Source organism: Podarcis erhardii, assembly GCF_964252035.2.
Source record: "Podarcis erhardii genome assembly, chromosome: 6".
In the NCBI taxonomy this organism is placed as follows: Eukaryota; Metazoa; Chordata; class Lepidosauria; order Squamata; family Lacertidae; genus Podarcis; species Podarcis erhardii.
In genome coordinates this window covers 64,809,039-64,827,462 of record NC_138510.1, presented here as the reverse complement: position 1 = coordinate 64,827,462, position 18,424 = coordinate 64,809,039, and the positions used below count along the sequence as shown (strand labels likewise).

The window sequence follows — 18,424 nt, the reverse complement described above, 5'->3', positions numbered from 1 at the left end:
CAGGTGATCTAATGTACATATCCCACATTCAACCCATTGGTTCTACAAACACAAGTCTGCCTATCTTCACATTTGAGTTACCAATAAAGTTAATTTAGCATGAGAATATGGGTCAAATAGTAACTGACGAGAAATAAACGCTGTGTCTCTCTAGCTGCCAAAACTGAAAGCGGTATAGGCCCTTTTTATTATGTGTATGCCTTCAAATATGTCCTCTGCAAAGCGCTAGACGTCTTGTAAGTGAACACAACTCTGAAATCCCAGATCGCGCTGTTCATTCAAGTGACATAGCGGTGTCTGCAGCATATTGCGTTTCCTTGGGCCACTGACGTTTTCGCAACTATAAAAATTCAGCACGTTGGGAGCCGGGCGCCTATCCGCTATTTACATGGAATAAACCCCTAAATCCGCACGTGCCGCTATCTTGGGTGACTAGGAAATGGACGGGAGTTGCTTCCCGCTAGATGGCATCAGCGCCTCTCTATACTTCTATATGATTTTTTGGTTTTTTTTCCTGGGATTCGCCGCGATTGTCAAGTTCATTTTCCTGTTTTGTAGCTGCGGTTAGGAACCGCGCTTCATGAGCGATTCGACCAACCACTCTCCGATGGAGGCAAAACTGCGGCTAGGTGTGTAAAGGCACCGCGGAAGTGCAACTTAAGCTTAAGCGGTCCCGAGCGGTTTCTAAGGGCGAGAAATCCTCGACGGAGCACCCGCGCTTGGCAGCCTAGTAAGTCTCGAAGCGGCGGGTATGGGCACCGGGGCTGGCAGAGGGAGGATCACCCACGGGACTTCCGACGGCGGCTTCCCTGACATCCATCCTCGAGTTCACAACAAGGTCTGCTGAACGCTTTCCGCGCCGGGCAGGTGGAAGAAAGCGGATGTCGTCCCTCTTTGGCGCTGCGGGAAGGCCGCCCGCCCGCCCGCCCCCGCCCCGCTGCCAGACCCAGATCAATGGAGCCGCTCCGCCGTCGGGGCTCCGCCCCCCGCGCCTGCCTTTAAAAGGCAGCCGCGGCTCGCTCTGCTCCTTTAGCCCGTCTGGCTGGTGGCCGTCTAGCGCGCGCACCCAGCTGCCTTCCCGCGGGCGCCCCACCATGGGATGGGCCCGCCCCGCTGCCCGCCCCGTCCCGGTGCCGCCGAACTCCCGACCAGCAGCAACATGACTTCCTACGGGCCCTACGACGGGCGCTTCAACTGCACGCCCCTGGCGCTGCTGAGCGCCGCGGCGGCGGGCAGGGAGAAGGGCAACGCCACCAGCCCGGCGGGGTGCGGCTCGGTCTCGGTGGTCTTCGCCCTGACCATGATGACCACGGGCCTGGTGGGCAACGGGCTGGCGCTGCTGCTGGTGTACCGCGCCTACCACAAGAAGCAGAACGCGCGCAAAAAGTCCTTCCTGCTCTGCATCGGTTCCCTGGCCCTGACCGACCTGACCGGGCAGCTCCTCACCAGCCCCATCGTCATCGCCGTCTACCGGGCCGGCCGCGACTGGCGGGCGGTGGACCCTTCCCTGCGCCTGTGCACCTTCTTCGGCCTCAGCATGACCGTCTTCGGGCTGTGCCCGCTCTTCATCGCCAGCGCCATGGCCGTCGAGAGGACGTTGGCCATCCGCGCGCCCCACTGGTACTCGGCCCACATGAAGACGCGCGTCACCAAGGCCATCCTGCTCAGCATCTGGGTGGCCGTGCTGGCCTTCGCCTGCTTGCCCGTGGTGGGCGTCGGGCGCTACGCCCTCCAGTGGCCCGGCACGTGGTGCTTCATCAGCGCCGGGGATCAGGGTCCCCACGTGGGCAACGTCATCTTCGCCTCCACCTTCGCCTTCCTGGGCCTCTTCTCGCTCGCCGTCACCGTGGCCTGCAACTTGGCCACCATCGTCGCCCTGGTGTGCCGCTGCCGCTCCAAAAACTCCGCGTCTCAGTCCAGGAGGCAGTGGGGCAGAATCACCATGGAAACCTTGATCCAGCTGCTGGGGATCATGTGTGTCCTCTTTGCCTGCTGGTCGCCGCTCTTGGTAGGTGGACAACCTGTCTCTTGTGTTTGTGTGTGTGTGGCGGACTTCACCGTAGAATAGCTGGCTACCCGCCACCCCCTTGGAAAATAATAATAGGGAAAGAAACCTGTGCTCAGAATAAAATATATGTGAATCATTCCTTTTTTTGGACAAATATAAATAAACACGAAACTTTATAGTTTGCATTGCCCATTAGGAGGGCTTGAATACCTGAGCTCAAAAAAAAAGAAGACATGAGCAAAATTAAAAAGCATAGCTTCTGCTTTTAGCCCTCTGATGAGGACAGCAAATAACTTCTGCAAAACTTCCCAAGTTTTACCATAATGCTAGAAACAGGTAGGTAGTCGTGTTGGTCTGACGCAGTCAAAATATATATAAAAAAATTGTCCAGTAGCACCTTAGAGACCAACTAAGTTTGTTCTTGGTATAAGCTTTTGTGTGCATGCACACTTCTTAAGATCATAATGCTAGAAAGTGATTTAGCAGGAGAGGGAGTTGGCGATGCAAGGGAGCCTATTATTGGATGTTATGCTAAGCACTTTGTGCAGGTATATTATTTGGAAAACTTATTTCCTGCCTTCCAGTTTCTTTAGACGTCTTAAATGTTCTTTGAAGAGTTGTGCACACTCTTGGCTGCATCAGGCTAGAGTTGAACTATAGTTTTAAGGAAAGATGAAAGGGTTGAGAGAGCTTGCTTCCCATGTCCTTCCTGCCCTCTGCTCATTTCTTTTGCCGCTCTGGTGCTTCCAGCCCAACAGGTTTTGCAAACATTTGAAGCAGTGTGAAGAGGTTTTTCACCAGAAGTTAAAGTAGGGTGAATGTACACACCTGAAGCATCTTCTTCTCTCATATGGGAAAGTAGGAAGCAAAGCTGCTTTAAACCAGCTGTTCATCTAGCTCAGTATTGGTGGGCAGATCTCCAAGATCTCTCCCATCAAGTTGCTACCTGTGCCTTTTTAACTGGAAATGCCAGGGATTGAACTCTGTGCCGTCTGCATGCAGAACATGTGTTCTGCCACTGAGCTATGGACTGCCTTCAGCACTCTGTAAAAACAGCGGCGATCATCTTTTTCCCCCCTGCTTACCAGTCTTTAAAAAGAGGACGAGGCATAAAAATTACTGGACTTACTCTAGCTATTTTAGAAATGGTTGCAACATTTTAAGCCACACAAGTATAAGAAACGAGAGCTCCATTTGATATTTGAGTACCAGGTTGACTTGTAACCTTTTTAAATAAATTAGAGAATAACTTGGGGAAGCGTGTGGGCACCAGTTGGTGACACAAACCAGTTGCCATGCTTTTCTGTGAAAGAAAGAAAATGCATGTTTTATGTGCCAAAATGCAGCTATTTCCCTATGTAAGATGGGCGGATCCAAGCTCCAAGCATGGGGGGGAGGTTTTTTTTTACTGAACATTTCTCCTGTCGCCATGTCCCACCAAGACACCACAGACCTTCAATTCAGACTGGTCTTTGGACTTGCTACATCATAGGCTTTCATAAAAATTGCTGCAACTGTCAGCTTTATTGGAGTTTATGGGTACATTTTATCTACTCTTGTTTTCGCGGTTCTGATTGCTCTCTTGCATTTTCCTTTGCATCCTCTTGCCATTAAGCTACGTTGAGCACCATTCGGTGGAAAGGCAGGCTATAAACTTGACAAATAATAAGCAAGTAGAAGCTGCTTAATCCTCTTGCTCTTCATTCTGTCCCCAGCAGGGGTTATTTTTGGGTTCTCTCAGCCTCACCAGGAGAAAAACAGCCGAGGCAAACGTATCTTGCTTATGCATCATTTTAAGTTGTGCTCTCTCTTAGAAGTCAGTAGCAAACTTCCTGCTCCTGACATGTGGGTCTGTCATAATCGTGTTTCGTTTGACTGTGCTGTAGTTCTATATCAGGCTGATCTAGCAAAAGGGATGATTGATCTTTGAAGTCTTTCCCTAGGCCCTATTTATACAGCTCGGCAAACTTCATCACTGTTAAGCTAAACATGTTCCACCCCCCAGTTTCACTAGTCCAACGCAAAGAGAGGACTGAATTTCCTCTGCTTATGAAACTCCAGAGAAGCTGTTGCCACCCATGACAGGAGAAAAAAAAAATAACTGTTGCGGGATGTTTAGATGAGCAGGGAGCACGAAATGTCCCTCTTGCGATTCCCTTGCCACTTGCAACTAGTAGTGCGTGTTGCATTTAGTTTCATGCATTTCTTATGTTTCTGTCCTGCCTTGTCTCTGACATGGAGCCGTGGTTCTTTCTCCCTTTTAGCTTTGAAATGCTGCTGTAGCAAAGTAGGTCGGATGTCAATGTAAGAAAACAAACAAGTAAATAGAAATAAATGAGGTTAGGTGGAGACCAGGAACCTGTGGCATCTCAGGTCTTGTTGGACTTCAACCCCCAGGCAGAATGGTCAGTGGATGGAGATGATGGGAGCTTAGGCCCGCAGGTTCCCCATCCCTGGGTTAAGAGAGAGTGCTGGAGCCAAGGTCACCCAGTGAACTGCTTGGCTGAGGCCAGGTTTGCCTTATTGAAGACTGTCTGGTTTTCTCAATGCTACATTACACTGGTTCCCTTTCCTAGAGTAGCTGGGGCAACTCAGTCAAATGGGTGGGATATAAGTAATAAATTATCATTGTGCACAAAAGCTTATAGAGAGAGCTGGGCATGCATTTTCGGCTGTAATTAAGAGCAATGGTGAGTATATCATCATTGGGCTGTAACTGAGAGCAGGGATGAGCTACCCAAAACACTGCTCTTGCATAAGCCTCCCAGACAAGCGGCACTTGCAGCAACCAGATGTTTGTCAAGGAAGAGAATGGTAGGGAGTGGCTAAATCCAGGCCCTTCGTTTCCCTTCCTGAGCAGACCAATTGTGAATATCCAGCAAGGCTACATATGCACAGACCTGAGTGGTATTCTTATGTGCGCCTGCTTCCAGGCCACTAGTTGATTGTGGCGATAGTTTGCCTTTGCCCAATTGCTCATCTGAGGTGATAAAGGATTCCTCAGGATTTACCAAGGATTTCCTGGGCAGGGAAGATCTTGTGGTTACTGCATTGGGAGGGAAGCTCGCATAAAGGTTAGAATTTTGTTGAGGATAGAGAATAGATTGTACCTTTGGGCACCTGTGAAATGGGACTGAATGAATCAAGAGCTTGTGGCTCGCATGTTAAATACATCAGTGCATTTAACAGGAAACAGCATCAGCTAAAGAGGGGCTGATAATTGTGCGATGGAGGATTTAACCCTTTCTTCCCCTATTGCAGTCCTAAGGAAAACCCCTCTTCTAAAATAAGCTGTTTGCATTAGAAGCAAACTCCCAACTTGAGAGGGAGAGATTTTCATCAAGACCACAGCAGATAAGGAGAGGGCTTAGTTTTCCACCCACATTCAGATTCACATCCCTGCCCCCATACCAAACAGATTCTATTTGCATAGTTTTAAAAGCAACCTCGAGCAAGTTAAATGGAGAGAGTGATAATTTAAATTCCCATCTAGAGGCCTTCAGAGATTTCTGGGTGAATGAGTACTTTGTAAAGTGAGGTCAGATACAAATGAGGTATAGAAGGTATAAATGTCAACAGTAACCCATTCACAAAGAATGTGTAAGTAAATAACCCAGGAAGCCCCATGTGGATGAGATCATTACATTGTGAAATGCATTTAAATGGATATAAAAAGACATTTAACAACCAGAATTTCCCTCTCAGTCAGGACATGGAGTGAATGTTTCTCCAGTCCTTGGGTCCTAAAATGTTGGTGAGCCCTAGGCTACAGTGCTGTATTTCTCCTCCAGCTAACATGATCATATGATGGCCCAGTTTGCCATCTGCTGAATCAAGTGTAACTTCATAGACTGGTAAGCAGAAATAGCTAAAGTATTGGCTCACCTGTCCTTGACTCAATTATAGTTCTAAGAATCAGATGCTGTAGTTTTACTTGGTTAAAACGATGTCTTCACCCTTCACAGGGAGGACCAGAAATTGCAATATTGTAGATGTTTGTTAATCTTTTGGAGGAGGTAGTTGTTTAGAGAACATGTCTTTAATTTCAGTATGGGGGGATGAAAAGGTGTTCTAACATAATTAACATGCTTATTTTAAATTAAAAATGAGTTTCAGAAAATGAATACTAGTGAATCATGATGAATGATGACAATTAATTTAAAAGAGATCTGACCTCCCTTACATATAATAGATCAAAATGTCATGTTACTAATTAATATTTTCAAAATATTATTTCAAATGTTTAGCAAATGTCCAAGCATGCAGTCTATTTTGTTTTGTCAATATTGCCTGTACAGTAGATACAGCAAAAGGTTGGAACAAATCTAGTCTAAAAATTGTCTGAAGTCCACAGCTTGGTTGGGAAACATTGATTTATCTTGTCCTCTATGTGGTCTATAAGAAAAGGAAACTGAGATTTAATCAAATTGCTAAGGTTATCTTCTATGGAATAACAAAAAGAAAAGACAGTAATCTCTACATATGAGTAAGAAAAATGAGTTTGTACCATCAGCTCAATGGCCCACTCTGTACAATCAACTCCCTCTGATAGTAGATGAGAATAGATTGTCATCTATAGAATTTTTTTGTATAAACTGTCGTGTACAAAATGCCAAATGGAATGGATAATTAAAAAAAACAAAACATTCCCCACTATTGTTTTCCTGGACGTGAGAATTCCAACATCATTTAGCACCAAGAGAGCATCAGAACAGGCGCATCTCTCTCTCTCTCTCAAAATAAGCTCTGGGAACCATAGGAAGCTTATACTGAGTCAAACCATCGGTCCACCTAGCTGAGAATTTTCTACATTGATTAGTGGGGGCTCTCATTGGTAATCTCCTAGCACTATGTGGAGATGCCAGGGATTGAATTTACGGCCTTCAGAATGCAAAGTGGATGCTGTACTACTGAGCTATGTCAGTTCCCTTCCAACTCTACAGTTCTATGCTTTTGAGATGCTGTGTCAGTATAAGCATTTGAATGATAGAATGGAAACCATAGTCTTGAAGCTCTTCAGGGCAATGGAGGGATTTCATGACTTCAAACATGCAGAGGCCATCAAAAGTCCTTGGACTTTAGTGAGAATGTGTCAGATACATCTTGCCATGGCCCTGCCATGCAAGCAGGGTGAAATGACCAAAACCAGGGGAAGAAGGGGTATAATTAGGGAATGTAGGAACTGGTGTCTGAACTATGCAGCAAGGCATTTTGAAGTGTGGGGAATGTCATTTTGCCTGTCCCTAGCTAGCAACAGGGGGTTTCCTATGAGGTTCAGGGCTCTAGGCCCACAGCTTTAGATCTTTTAATTTTGCTGTGACTATTTTCTTCCATTCTGGAAATTGCTTTACACCATGGGTAGGCAAACTAGGGGCCAGGGGCCAGATCTGGCCTGCGGACGGTCCGAGAATCAGTGTGTTTTTACATGAGTAGAATGTGTGCTTTTATTTAAAATGCATCTCTGGGTTATTTGTGAGGCATAGGAATTTCTTCTTTTTTTTCCTTCAGAATATAGTCCAGCCCCCCCCCCCCAAGGTCTGAGGGACAGTGGACTGGCCCCCTGCTGAAAAAGTTTGCTGACCCCTGCTTTACACAAACTTCGGTGAATTCGCAGCTCTGAGGGAGTTATGCAAACAGATGCAATGTGGATAACCCCCCTCATTTTTAACTACCCTTTGTTCATTGCTCATAATTGCTGTTCACTGGGCCTTTGTGTTAACAGTTGCTTTCTGTGCTTGTCACAACCACACTCAGCCAACAGCTGGATGAAAGCTCTTCAAGGTGAATATCAACAAGACAACAAAAGAGAGAGAGAGAGAGAAAGCTCTTTTTCTGATAGTGTGACAAAAGCTCCCCAGGTGTCTCATGAGTGGAAATTCACATAATAACTTGAACTTAGCACAGTAGCAAATGACACACTCCTGCCTGTTTCTCTAGTGCCTTCAGGCTCTAGAATAGAAACAACCATTTTCTATTTCCTATATTTCTTTTCCTATAAAACCATTTTTTAATGCCCAATCAAACCTGAATCTAATGTGTTCACATATTGAAAAACCATGATTCCTGAAAGCTTTTGCCAAACCCAACCCAGGGGAATAAACGGGAGTTATTGCCACATAATGGGGTGCAACATGAGATGAAAGGAAATGGAAACCAAAGTACAGTGGTACCTTGGTTTACAAACTTAATCCGTTAAGTCCGTTCTTAAACAAAAACTGTTCTTAAACCAAGGCGTGCTTTCCCTAATGAGGCCTCCCTCCGCTGGTGCCCTTCCAGCGTTTGGATTCCGTTCTTAGACCGAGGTAAAGTTATCAAACCAAGACACTATTTCCGGTTTGGCAGAGTTTGTAAACCAAATCGTTCTTAAACTGGACTGTTCTTACATTGAGGTACCACTGTACCATTAATCGTAGTACTGAAATTATTGGGGAAGAGATTAAAATCCCTTTTGTTTCAATGGGGTGTAAAATTTCCAGAGAGCCTAAGTGTCCAGTCTAGAGAAATCTAAGACTAATATGGGGCAGGGTTTGTGACTTGTTGCTTTATGTCTGTGCCAGGATAGGACTCCACTCTTTCCAAACACAGGAGTCCACTCGTTACTGTTGCTTTTGCATAGCTGCTTCTCAGATCCGTACGAGGCCCAGCTGTGTAACTCCAGTTCCATTCAACAGTCTTGAGAAAGGCAACATGTTGGGGCTTGCGCTTAAGGAAGATTTTAAGGAGATTTCCTACTCCTGAATCCTGTGTCTTAGGAAGGGATGTGTGGTGGGTGTGGGTAACCCCGGGTGTCATCACTGAGGGGGGTGACAAAATGGCAAAAATATGTGTTTTTGAAAAAATAACTCCCGTACCCACCGCATGCCCCTTCCTATGCTACTGCAGGAGGACTCTCCCCTTGAGTGATTTCCAGAAACCAGAAGTTTGCTACCTCCAACTTTGCAGGCAGAGCACAGCCTTTATGGCTAGTAGCCTTGGACAGCTCTCCTCCTTCAAGCAGCGTGGGGCTTGTGTCTGCCCACTGCCTCAGCCGCCCTACAGCTGAGGAAGATGCTGCAGAGAAGCTCCACACAGCGCGCCCTGCCTTGGCTCATTCTGCCCTCGGCTGCAGGGCGTGCGCACCGCCCCGGGCATCCGAGTGGCTAGCTACACTGCTGCCTAGCTACACGTCCTAGCCAAATTATGTCACCCATAATTTTCTGAAAGCAATAGCCAAGGAAGACATCATAGAAGGTAAAGTGCCCCCTCTACATTGAGCACTGGTAAAATATAGGAAGGGATGCAGGTGGCGCTGTGGTCTGGATCTCTCAGTGGCCTTTGACACCATCGACCATAACATCCTTCTGGACCGTCTAGAGGGGCTAGGAGCTGGGAGCACTGTTATACGGTGGTTCCGCTCTTTTCTCCTGGGTCGTGTCCAGAAAGTGGTTTTGGGGGATGAGTGTTCGGACCCCTGGGCTCTCACTTGTGGGGTGCCTCAGGGTTCCGTCCTCTCCCCCATGCTTTTTAATATCTATATGAAGCCGTTGGGAGAGATCATCAGGGGGTTTGGGCTGGGTGTTCATCAGTATGCAGATGACACCAAGCTCTACCTCTCCTTTAAATCAGAACCAGTGAAGGCGGTGAAGGTCCTGTGTGAGTGCCTGGAGGCTGTTGGAGGATGGATGGCGGCTAACAGATTGAGGTTGAATCCTGACAAGACAGGAGTACTGTTTTGGGGGGACAGGGAGCGGGTGGGTGTGGGGGATTCCCTGGTCCTCAATGGGGTAACTGTGCCCCTGAAGGACCAGGTGCGCAGCCTGGGAGTCATTTTGGACTCACAGCTGCCCATGGAGGCACAGGTTAACTCTGTGTCCAGGGCAGCTGTCTACCAGCTCCACCTGGTACGCAGGCTAAGACCCTACCTGCCCGCGGACTGTCTCGCCAGAGTGGTGCATGCTCTGGTTATCTCCCGCTTGGACTACTGCAACGCGCTCTACGTGGGGCTACCTTTGAAGGTGACCCGGAAACTGCAATTAATCCAGAATGCGGCAGCTAGACTGGTGACTGGGTGTGGCCGCCGGGACCACATAACACCAGTTCTGAGAGATCTGCATTGGCTCCCAGTACGTTTCTGAGCACGATTCAAAGTGTTGGTGCTGACCTTTAAAGCCCTAAACGGCCTCCGCCCAGTATACCTGAAGGAGCGTCTCCACCCCCATCGTTCAGCCCGGACACTGAGATCCAGCGCCGAGGGCCTTCTGGCGGTTCCCTCATTGCGAGAAGTGAGGCTACAGGGAACCAGACAGAGGGCCTTCTCGGTAGTGGCGCCTGCCCTGTGGAACGCCCTCCCATCAGATGTCAAAGAGATAAACAACTACCTGACATTTAGAAGACATCTTAAGGCAGCCCTGTTCAGGGAAGTTTTTAATATTTAATGCTGTACTATTTTTAACACTTGATTGGGAGCCTCCCAGATGGGCGGGGTATAAATAATATTATATTATTATTATTATTATTATTATTATTATTATTATTATTATTATTATATAACCCACAGAGCCTAGGACTTGCCGACTGGAAGCTCGGCGGTTCGAATCCCCGTGACGGGGTGAGCTCCCGTTGCTCAGTCCCAGCTCCTGCCCACCTAGCAGTTCGAAAGCACGTCAAAGTGCAAGTAGATAAATAGGTACCACTCCAGCGGGAAGGTAAACGGCGTTTCCGTGAGCTGCTCTGGTTCGCCAGAAGTGGCTTAGTCATGCTGGCCACATGACCCTGAAGCTGTCTGCGGACAAACGGCGGCTCCCTCGGCCTATAGAGTGAGATGAGTGCACAACCCCAGAGTCTTCCGCAACTGGACCTAATGGTCAGGGGTCCCTTTACCTTTTTTAAATATAGGAAAGAGAGAGCTTCCTTTAAAATGGAACGGGCATATACTCATGCTTCACTTGTGGTAGTGACTGCTTGAAATGCATGATCCACATGATGAGCAAGCTGCCATAGCTGTCTTTTTGCCACCTTGACATATCCATATGCAGTCCTTCGGGTTATTTCCCTGCACTTAATCTTCCCACCCCTTTCCAAATGACACCGATTCAACCTGAGATTTTTTGCACTACATGCACCGGATTTATAATGTGTGAAAAACAAACAAACCCTGTCTTGTTTAAATTTTAAAGGGGGAGGTACTCTGTGATTGAGCAGAAGCTTTCCTTTTCTCAGAGTTGACTGAATTCATGCACCTGACCTGAGCACTGCTTGGTCACAGAATTCCAATAAGCATCTAAAGGGAGGAGAAGGACTTTGTACCTTTCCTGGATTCAGCTCAGGAATACCAACATGCATGTGGACCTAAAAGATTCATTTGATTAAGCCACTCCAGTTATAATAAATTTACTCAACCTTAGTCTCTCTTCCTGCCTCTTGCCCTGAGCTCAATTTACTAAAAATAATAAGACATTAATAAGTCTGTTGGTATTCCCAAGTGCATCTAATATCAAAATTATCTCTTGCTATGTTTATTTCCCTTTCCCCTTGCTGCATTTTCTGTTAATCTAAGATGTACATTGTTGGCGCATTTAGAAATGGTCTGTCTCTGACTAATCTACTGTATGTTAACTATGTTTTGCAGAACATAAAACAAGCAGTACTAGTCTGCTCAAAACTCAGAAGCAACATACAGTGATTTTAAAGTTTTTGAGTTTTTATACTACACAGTGTTCAAATTTTTACATTCCTGAGATGTATAAATCATCTTGCCTTTTGGAAATGGAACACAGGAATTCTGATCAATCATTGAAGCTTCTTCAGAATGGAGGTGATGCAATTTTTTAGGAAGCGTTGCAGGAAATGGTGTGTGTGTGTGCTCTAATTAAATGCATCACACACATATTAAAAAGAACATGCTTTCTGGTGGTTTTATTTAGACAGAACAATATTAATATTGCCTCCTCTCTATATAAGCAAGAGATTAGAGATTGAGCAGAGTGAAAAAGCTGTATGCATTTGCAGTAGAAAGCCATATAAGTTGTGTTGCCTGCAAAGAGGCAATGGCCAGCGGCAGCATTTTTAAATTTCATCTTGAGTCTCAGCCAGGCGCCAAATACCGCTGCAGTGGTACCTTGGGTTATAGATGCTTCAGGTTACAGACGCTTCAGGTTACAGTCTCCACTAACCCAGAAATAGTACCTCAGGTTAAGAACTTTGCTTCAGGATGGGAAAAGAAATTGCGCGGCAGCAGCGGGAGGCCCCATTAGCTAAGTGGTGCTTCAGGTTAAGAACAGTTTCAGGTTAAGAACGGACCTCCGGAACGAATTAAGTTCTTAACCCAAGTTACCACTGTACTGTGCTTTTGGAAGCGTTCACAATCAGGGGTTTCTTGGTCGTGAAATGCACCTAGCGCCCTGCTAATTTCAAACGCTGCTTGGAGGCAGCAATGGAAACCACAGGAGAAGAGAGTGCTTTTGAGCACAGCTCCTGCTTGCAGGTTTCCCGCAGGCAGCTGTTTGGTAGGCTTGCCATATGTCAGGAAAGCTCCTGTCATGTCCTGGTTTTCGGGTGTAAAAATGGTGTCGGGGGGGGGGGACCCAGTATGCATGGCAATGCGATGGGAAAAGCAGCAGAAATTATTATTATTATTATTATTATTATTATTATTATTATTAGTTACTTATACCCTGCCCATCTGGGTGGCTTCCAACAGATTAAAAATACATTAAAACATCAGTCATTCAAAAGCTTCCCTAAACAGGGCTGCCTTCAGATGCCTTCTGAACATCAGATAGTTGTTTATTCCTTTGACATCTGATGGGAGGGCATTCCACAGGGCGGGAGCCACTACCGAGAAGGCCCTCCAAAAAGTTGGAGAAACAACTCCAAAAGCTTAAAAATCACTATGGGGGGGGGGAGGTACCCCCACTCAAAGCTCAACAATTTGGGTTTGTTCTCAAAAAAAAAAAGCTAAACAATTTTGGTGGGTTTCTAAGCTCAGCAACTTCGCGGGTGTTGGGAATTATGGCAACCCTCCTGTTTGGCCACTGTGAGAACAGGATTCTGAACTAGATGGAGTCATTGGCTTGGTCCAGCAGGCTCTTACGTTCTTAGGATATTCTGGCAGTGTGGCAGTACTGCTTCCTTGCCTACTACCAGGGTAAATGGTAGCTGTGCTAGCTACATTACATGCGGTTAACTCTGGATCCAACCCTCTGTTTTCATAACAAAAGTTGTGCAGCCTTCCCAGCATTGTGGGCTGGCTGTGAAATTTGCCTTCTGCTTAATCATGATTCATATTGTTATGTACTGAAGTTCTCACCCTGGGCCAGCAGGGGGATACTGTAGATAGTTTTCACTCAGGTTCACATATGCAAATAAGGGATTGAAAGTGACCTTCAGTGATTGGATAGTTACAGAAAGTGGTTACTGTTGCATTGTAGTGGAGCTCTATATAAGCAGGCTGGCTGAACCCTTCAGTTCTGTTCTGGCCTGTGAATAAACAGGAGCAGTTTGAAGAATTGCTGTGTCGTCTGATATGTTCACCCACAACTTAACACATATAGAGCATCCTCCCCCTCTTCAGCCCTTCCTCCAATGGGTTTGCACTGGGATGGGGGCAAGTGGGGTCATGGTGGTGGGCACAGCCCTGCTCTCCCCCTCCATGCGGTGTGAATAATGTGCAGCAGAACAGCCAAATAATGTGGGTGATATCAGTCGAGTCTCTAAAGAGCCCTTTTAATAAAAGTACCGTTCAGAATTTTCAGCCCAAATGCTTTCTTTTCTGCAGAATGGCCAAGCCAATTAGTGAACCCAGGCAATATAATTGATTTTCCTTTATGTTCATTAAAATGCTAATTCGGTTTTCATTATTGCCATTGTAAAATATACTGCGTTTGGGGCATAGTAAATGAACCACAGGTGCACTTTAGAATACTCCACATGGGCTTTTGGATTAATTTCTTACTATTTAAGTATGGGAAATATTTTGCCAGAGAACCCGGTGGACCTTAAAATGGGTGAAGCTGATCAAGTACCTTTTAAAAGGCACTAAAATATATGGCAGCTGTGTTTTTATAGGCAGAGCTTAGTGAAGGGAAAATAGAAGAAAGAATGCCAACTAATCCATGGAAAAATAAATACCTCTTTGCCTTTCATCAGAAGGTACCCCATGTTTGTCTGTGTTGTATAAAATAAGAGTTGGATTGCAGAGTTGTTGTAAATGCTGATAACATTTTATGGTTATTACATGAGGGAAATGGACTTACAACATAGGCACAGAATGGTGCTTTCGTTCCTCCTTCTGTCCCTTATTAATATGGAAGTGATGGAAAATTCCAGGGGTCGTGTCCAAGGTTAGTCCTACTCAGAGTAGACCCATTGAAACTGATGGGCCTGGGCAACTTTGGGCCCATTAATTTCACTGGTTCTGCTCCGAGTAAAACTTATTGGATACAATCCCAGATATACAACATAGTTGTTGCTCATTAATTGAGCTTGACTTCAAGGGTAGGACTGCCAGCTCACCAAAAAGCCCCCCGAGGAAGTCTTGTTTTGATTCATGCTGGAGTGTTTGTTGAAGGGAGTGTGATAGAGGAATGGCGTGCACACTCAGTCCATGACTCATCATACCTTATACCCTTATATCTCAGCTCAATCATTGCCATCATCTACAGGTCATCCCCCAAGTTGGTGATGTGAACTTGGTGTCATCAGCTCAGTCCTATGGAATGCTTTTCTAATAGAGACTCAGTAGGCACCTTCTGTTTTGACCTGTGAAAAAATTTCTGTACTTTCAAGCTTATGCAGGCAATTAAGAATACATATTTCACCGGGGGGGGGGGAATGATCCCAGATTTTTAATTTCCCCATTTTTTATTGTATATGTGTATGACTGTTATAAACTGCTTTGATTTTTGTTTTGTTTTTTTTTAATGAATACTGGTATACAAATATTCTTATAAATGCAAAATGGCTGCCTTACGTTTACAAGTTTTGCAGTGCTGAAAAAAACCTGCAAAAACTTCAAACAGAGAGAGCTGAGCGTCCAACTGAGAGGACAATAGGACAAAAGACATGCATGCCTCTATCACAGCTCCTTCAGCTCTCTTAAAAAACATGGTCTACCTCAAGCCTTAGAAATTGTGAGGCAAACTCTTATCTTCCTTTGGGAGACATAAATCAAATTAAATGGCCCAGGTCACATTTTGGCATCCATAAATGCAGCCTTCTGGAATGAGGATTGGCATGTAAGAACTAATTGAAGCAGGTAGTGCTACGGTCTCATGACTGTCTTTGATCTGATAGGCTGCAGTGGTTTCAGGGAATGCCGTCAAGTTGCCTTAATATGGACTATTGTTCCACATCAAAGAATGTCTTTAAATCATTGACTCTGTCTCTACTGCACCTCTTGTTCCCTTAGATTATGATGCTGAAAGTGACGTTCAACCACACCTCTATGGATCATTGCAGAGAATCCTGCAACTCCACCCGAAGCACAGAACTGCAGACAGAGTGCAATTTCTTCTTGACCGCTATCCGCTTGGCCTCACTGAATCAGATCTTGGACCCCTGGGTTTACCTGCTGCTTAGGAAGATCCTCCTGCGAAAGTTTTGCCAGTTGGCAAGTGCCATCTCCTGCCGCTCCCAGGAGGGATGGAAAGGGCGGCACATCATGTTGTCAGACAAAATCAGGCGCACACCATGAAGCAGGTTGCACGCCAACAACTTACCTTGCACCGCCACCTTACTGTGAATATGGGCATCCATGTTCTGTCCGTTTCCCTCTGTAACTGAATTGCAAGGACATAATATATTCCATGGACTAGTATTTTCAATGTCTGCCAGAAATTGTTAACTTATAATGATATAACTAAGAAACCTGCCTGCCTTTTGAAATCCATAGCTAAGAGTGCAGCTTTTTGTGTACGTCCAAAGACATCGCAGGGATTTTTCCTACTGCATGGGAGAAGAACCTGCCATTTAAAAATCGGAACTTTGACTGTATATTCAGTGGCAATTAAGTTATTGAAGACTCTACATTTGTTTGACTCTAAAATTATTGTCAGAAATTTCCTTTGTTTCCCGTCTTCTTTTTGACTTACCGATTTAACCGAAAAGGAAGGATGATCCTTTTTCATGCTGATTCCAGAAGTGAGGGATTGGGTGGGAGTTGAGGAATCAAAAATGCTATGGTGTGGGTGTTAATGGCTTGTGTCCTTTCCTTAAAGTTGGGAAAGTAGCAAGAGGCCTGTCAAATGCATGGAGTCACCACACTAATTACTCGTTTTCAATAAACACTAAAGGTCTTTTTCAAATGATAGTTTGTTACCTGTTGTATATTTTCACTTGTTTATGCAAGTTGCCCTTGTTATTTGCTGCTGCAGAGAATCCATGTGTCTACTCTCAGTGAAGAATTTATGTTCTGGAGAAAGCACATTGTCCTAATATTCAAACTACAGTATTTTGCCTCTGAAAAAAATTGTCGCTTCTATATTAGGATTCTTGGCCCTGGAAAGGCAGTGCTTTTCTTCAATCTATTAGAAGCAGAAATAAAATAGCGGTTCCACAAGGCACTTAATATAATTCTATATTATACAGTTAATTACCCCCTTTTCAGATTATCATAAATACTCTATGTTATACCTCTTCTAAGTAACAGTTAAGATTATGATGATGTATTAGATTTATACCTCACACCTTCCTCCAAAGGAGCCCAGGGTTTACTTCTGCGTAAACATAATAGAAAAATGTCCTGTTCAGGAAAGACCACCTGCAACTTTAATTAGAAGATTCCTCCTTGCAGCTTCTACCTCTTACTGCCTCCTGTTCAGTGTATTTCTAGCTTCATTTCTGACTTTTGATGAAAGGCCTTGTATCTAGCTTGTCCTTCTCTCAACTACTTTTCTTGTAAAAGAGAGAAATGAGTGGAAACTGCTCTCTGCACTCTCATGTTAACTCTGTGTTGAAAATAATCTGCTCAGTGTGAAGTAAGTATCATGGGAATGTCAAACATGGGCAGTTTGTTTTATTTTATTCAGGTATTTTTTGGTATTATTTTAAAGTCACATTAGCATGTATCTTTAAAATTGCTTTAGCAATGTTCTCTCCCATTTTATACGTGTTTGAGCTGCTTCATCTACCATGAGGGGAGATAGTCTTCCTGAAAATAAATTGCTTTTAAATAGTATGTTTTTTTTCTACTTACTCATAACCTTTAACAGTAATTGAAAAGCAGCTGCACCATGAAAAGACAGAAAAATACTTTTCAAATGAGATTTGGGTATACTGATTTCATTCAGCATCTACTTCATGAATCATTATGAGTAAATATTTGGAATCTGAGCCAAGAAAGACTTTTCTTTTGCTTTTTGACATAGATGCTACATTATAGAAAACCTTTAGACAGGGGTGAAGGAAGTTCAGTATAAAAAAGGTACAGCTGAGTGAGCCTGCATCCCTAAAGCAGGTAGAGAGGACCTGTAGCCCTGAAGAAGATGTTGGACTTCTTTACTCAACAGCCCTAGCTAGCATGGTCAATGGGCATAGATGATAGGAGTTGTACTACAGTAATATCTGGATGGCAACAGGTTACCCATCCTTTATCCTATGGGCGAGAGCAGCCTTTCTCAACCTAACTAGCAAGGGGATGATGGGAGTTGTAGTCCAACAACATCTGGGGACCCACAGGTTGAGAACCGCTGAACTAGAGGAAAGTTTGATATCCCTTTCTTGATTCTGAATTTAATATATATGTGTGTGTTAATAGTTGTCACAGGAGCATGATGTTTGCAGCCTGGCGCTGGGTAGACCACAAAAATAAACACAGGAGATGGGTATTGGGTAAGTTCCACTGAACACAGAGGAGCTTTATTACAAATAAGCATGGATAGAGTTGTGCTTTAAGGTCCCTAAGCATCATTATGTGAGTGAGGAAGGAGAAAACCCAATAGTTATGAAGTCAGCAGCAAACTTAACCATCAAAGCTTTTACAGTGAATACGTAACCTCATTGTTCTGGCAATCATATTGTTAATTTAAGTGAAAGTGCAAATAACCACCAAAGGCACTTTGACATTTCGTGAACTGCTTTCCCCCCCTTTTCTTTTTTGAACAAGTCTTGTCTTCCAGACTGACGTGCTTCTGAGTTTAGTTTGCAGAGGCAATAGAGAACTGTCATCATTCAGTCCATAAAAAAAACACAAGGGAGGGAAAGGATTATAAAGGAATCTTAGAACAATAATAGCTTAGCCGTTTTGCATCATGAACGAAACTTAAACATGGTACGATAATCGCCCCTGCTATAGAGTAAAGCTCCTTCTGTTCAAGGTCATGCAGAGATGAATAATGGAAGAAGGAAAATGTCTTCACCCCTAGAACTGACTACCACAAAATGGAATGCTATATATTATAGCAGGCACAGCTTCATGTCATTTTGTTACCTGAGATGAAA

General features: G+C 44.8%; 1 protein-coding gene across 1 annotated transcript; it reads left to right on the top strand.

The window, feature by feature from the left end:
• Nucleotides 1-1,015: 1,015 nt before the first annotated feature.
• PTGER3 (prostaglandin E receptor 3) lies at nt 1,016-17,162 on the top strand. Its single transcript, XM_081867082.1, has 2 exons — nt 1,016-2,008; nt 15,396-17,162. The coding sequence occupies exons 1-2, from the start codon at nt 1,100-1,102 to the stop codon at nt 15,678-15,680; spliced, it is 1,194 nt and encodes a 397-aa protein (XP_081723208.1). The 5' UTR covers nt 1,016-1,099; the 3' UTR covers nt 15,681-17,162.
• The last annotated feature ends 1,262 nt before the right edge of the window (nt 17,163-18,424 follow it).

What these genes read in the sequence shown, in the direction of transcription:
- PTGER3 (XM_081867082.1), top strand. Translation starts at nt 1,100, where the DNA reads ATGGGCCCGCCCCGCTGCCCGCCCCGTCCCGGTGCCGCCGAACTCCCG. An exon ending in CCTGCTGGTCGCCGCTCTTG is followed by an intron (nt 2,009 to 15,395) that starts GTAGGTGGACAA and finishes TTGTTCCCTTAG; the next exon opens with ATTATGATGCTGAAAGTGAC.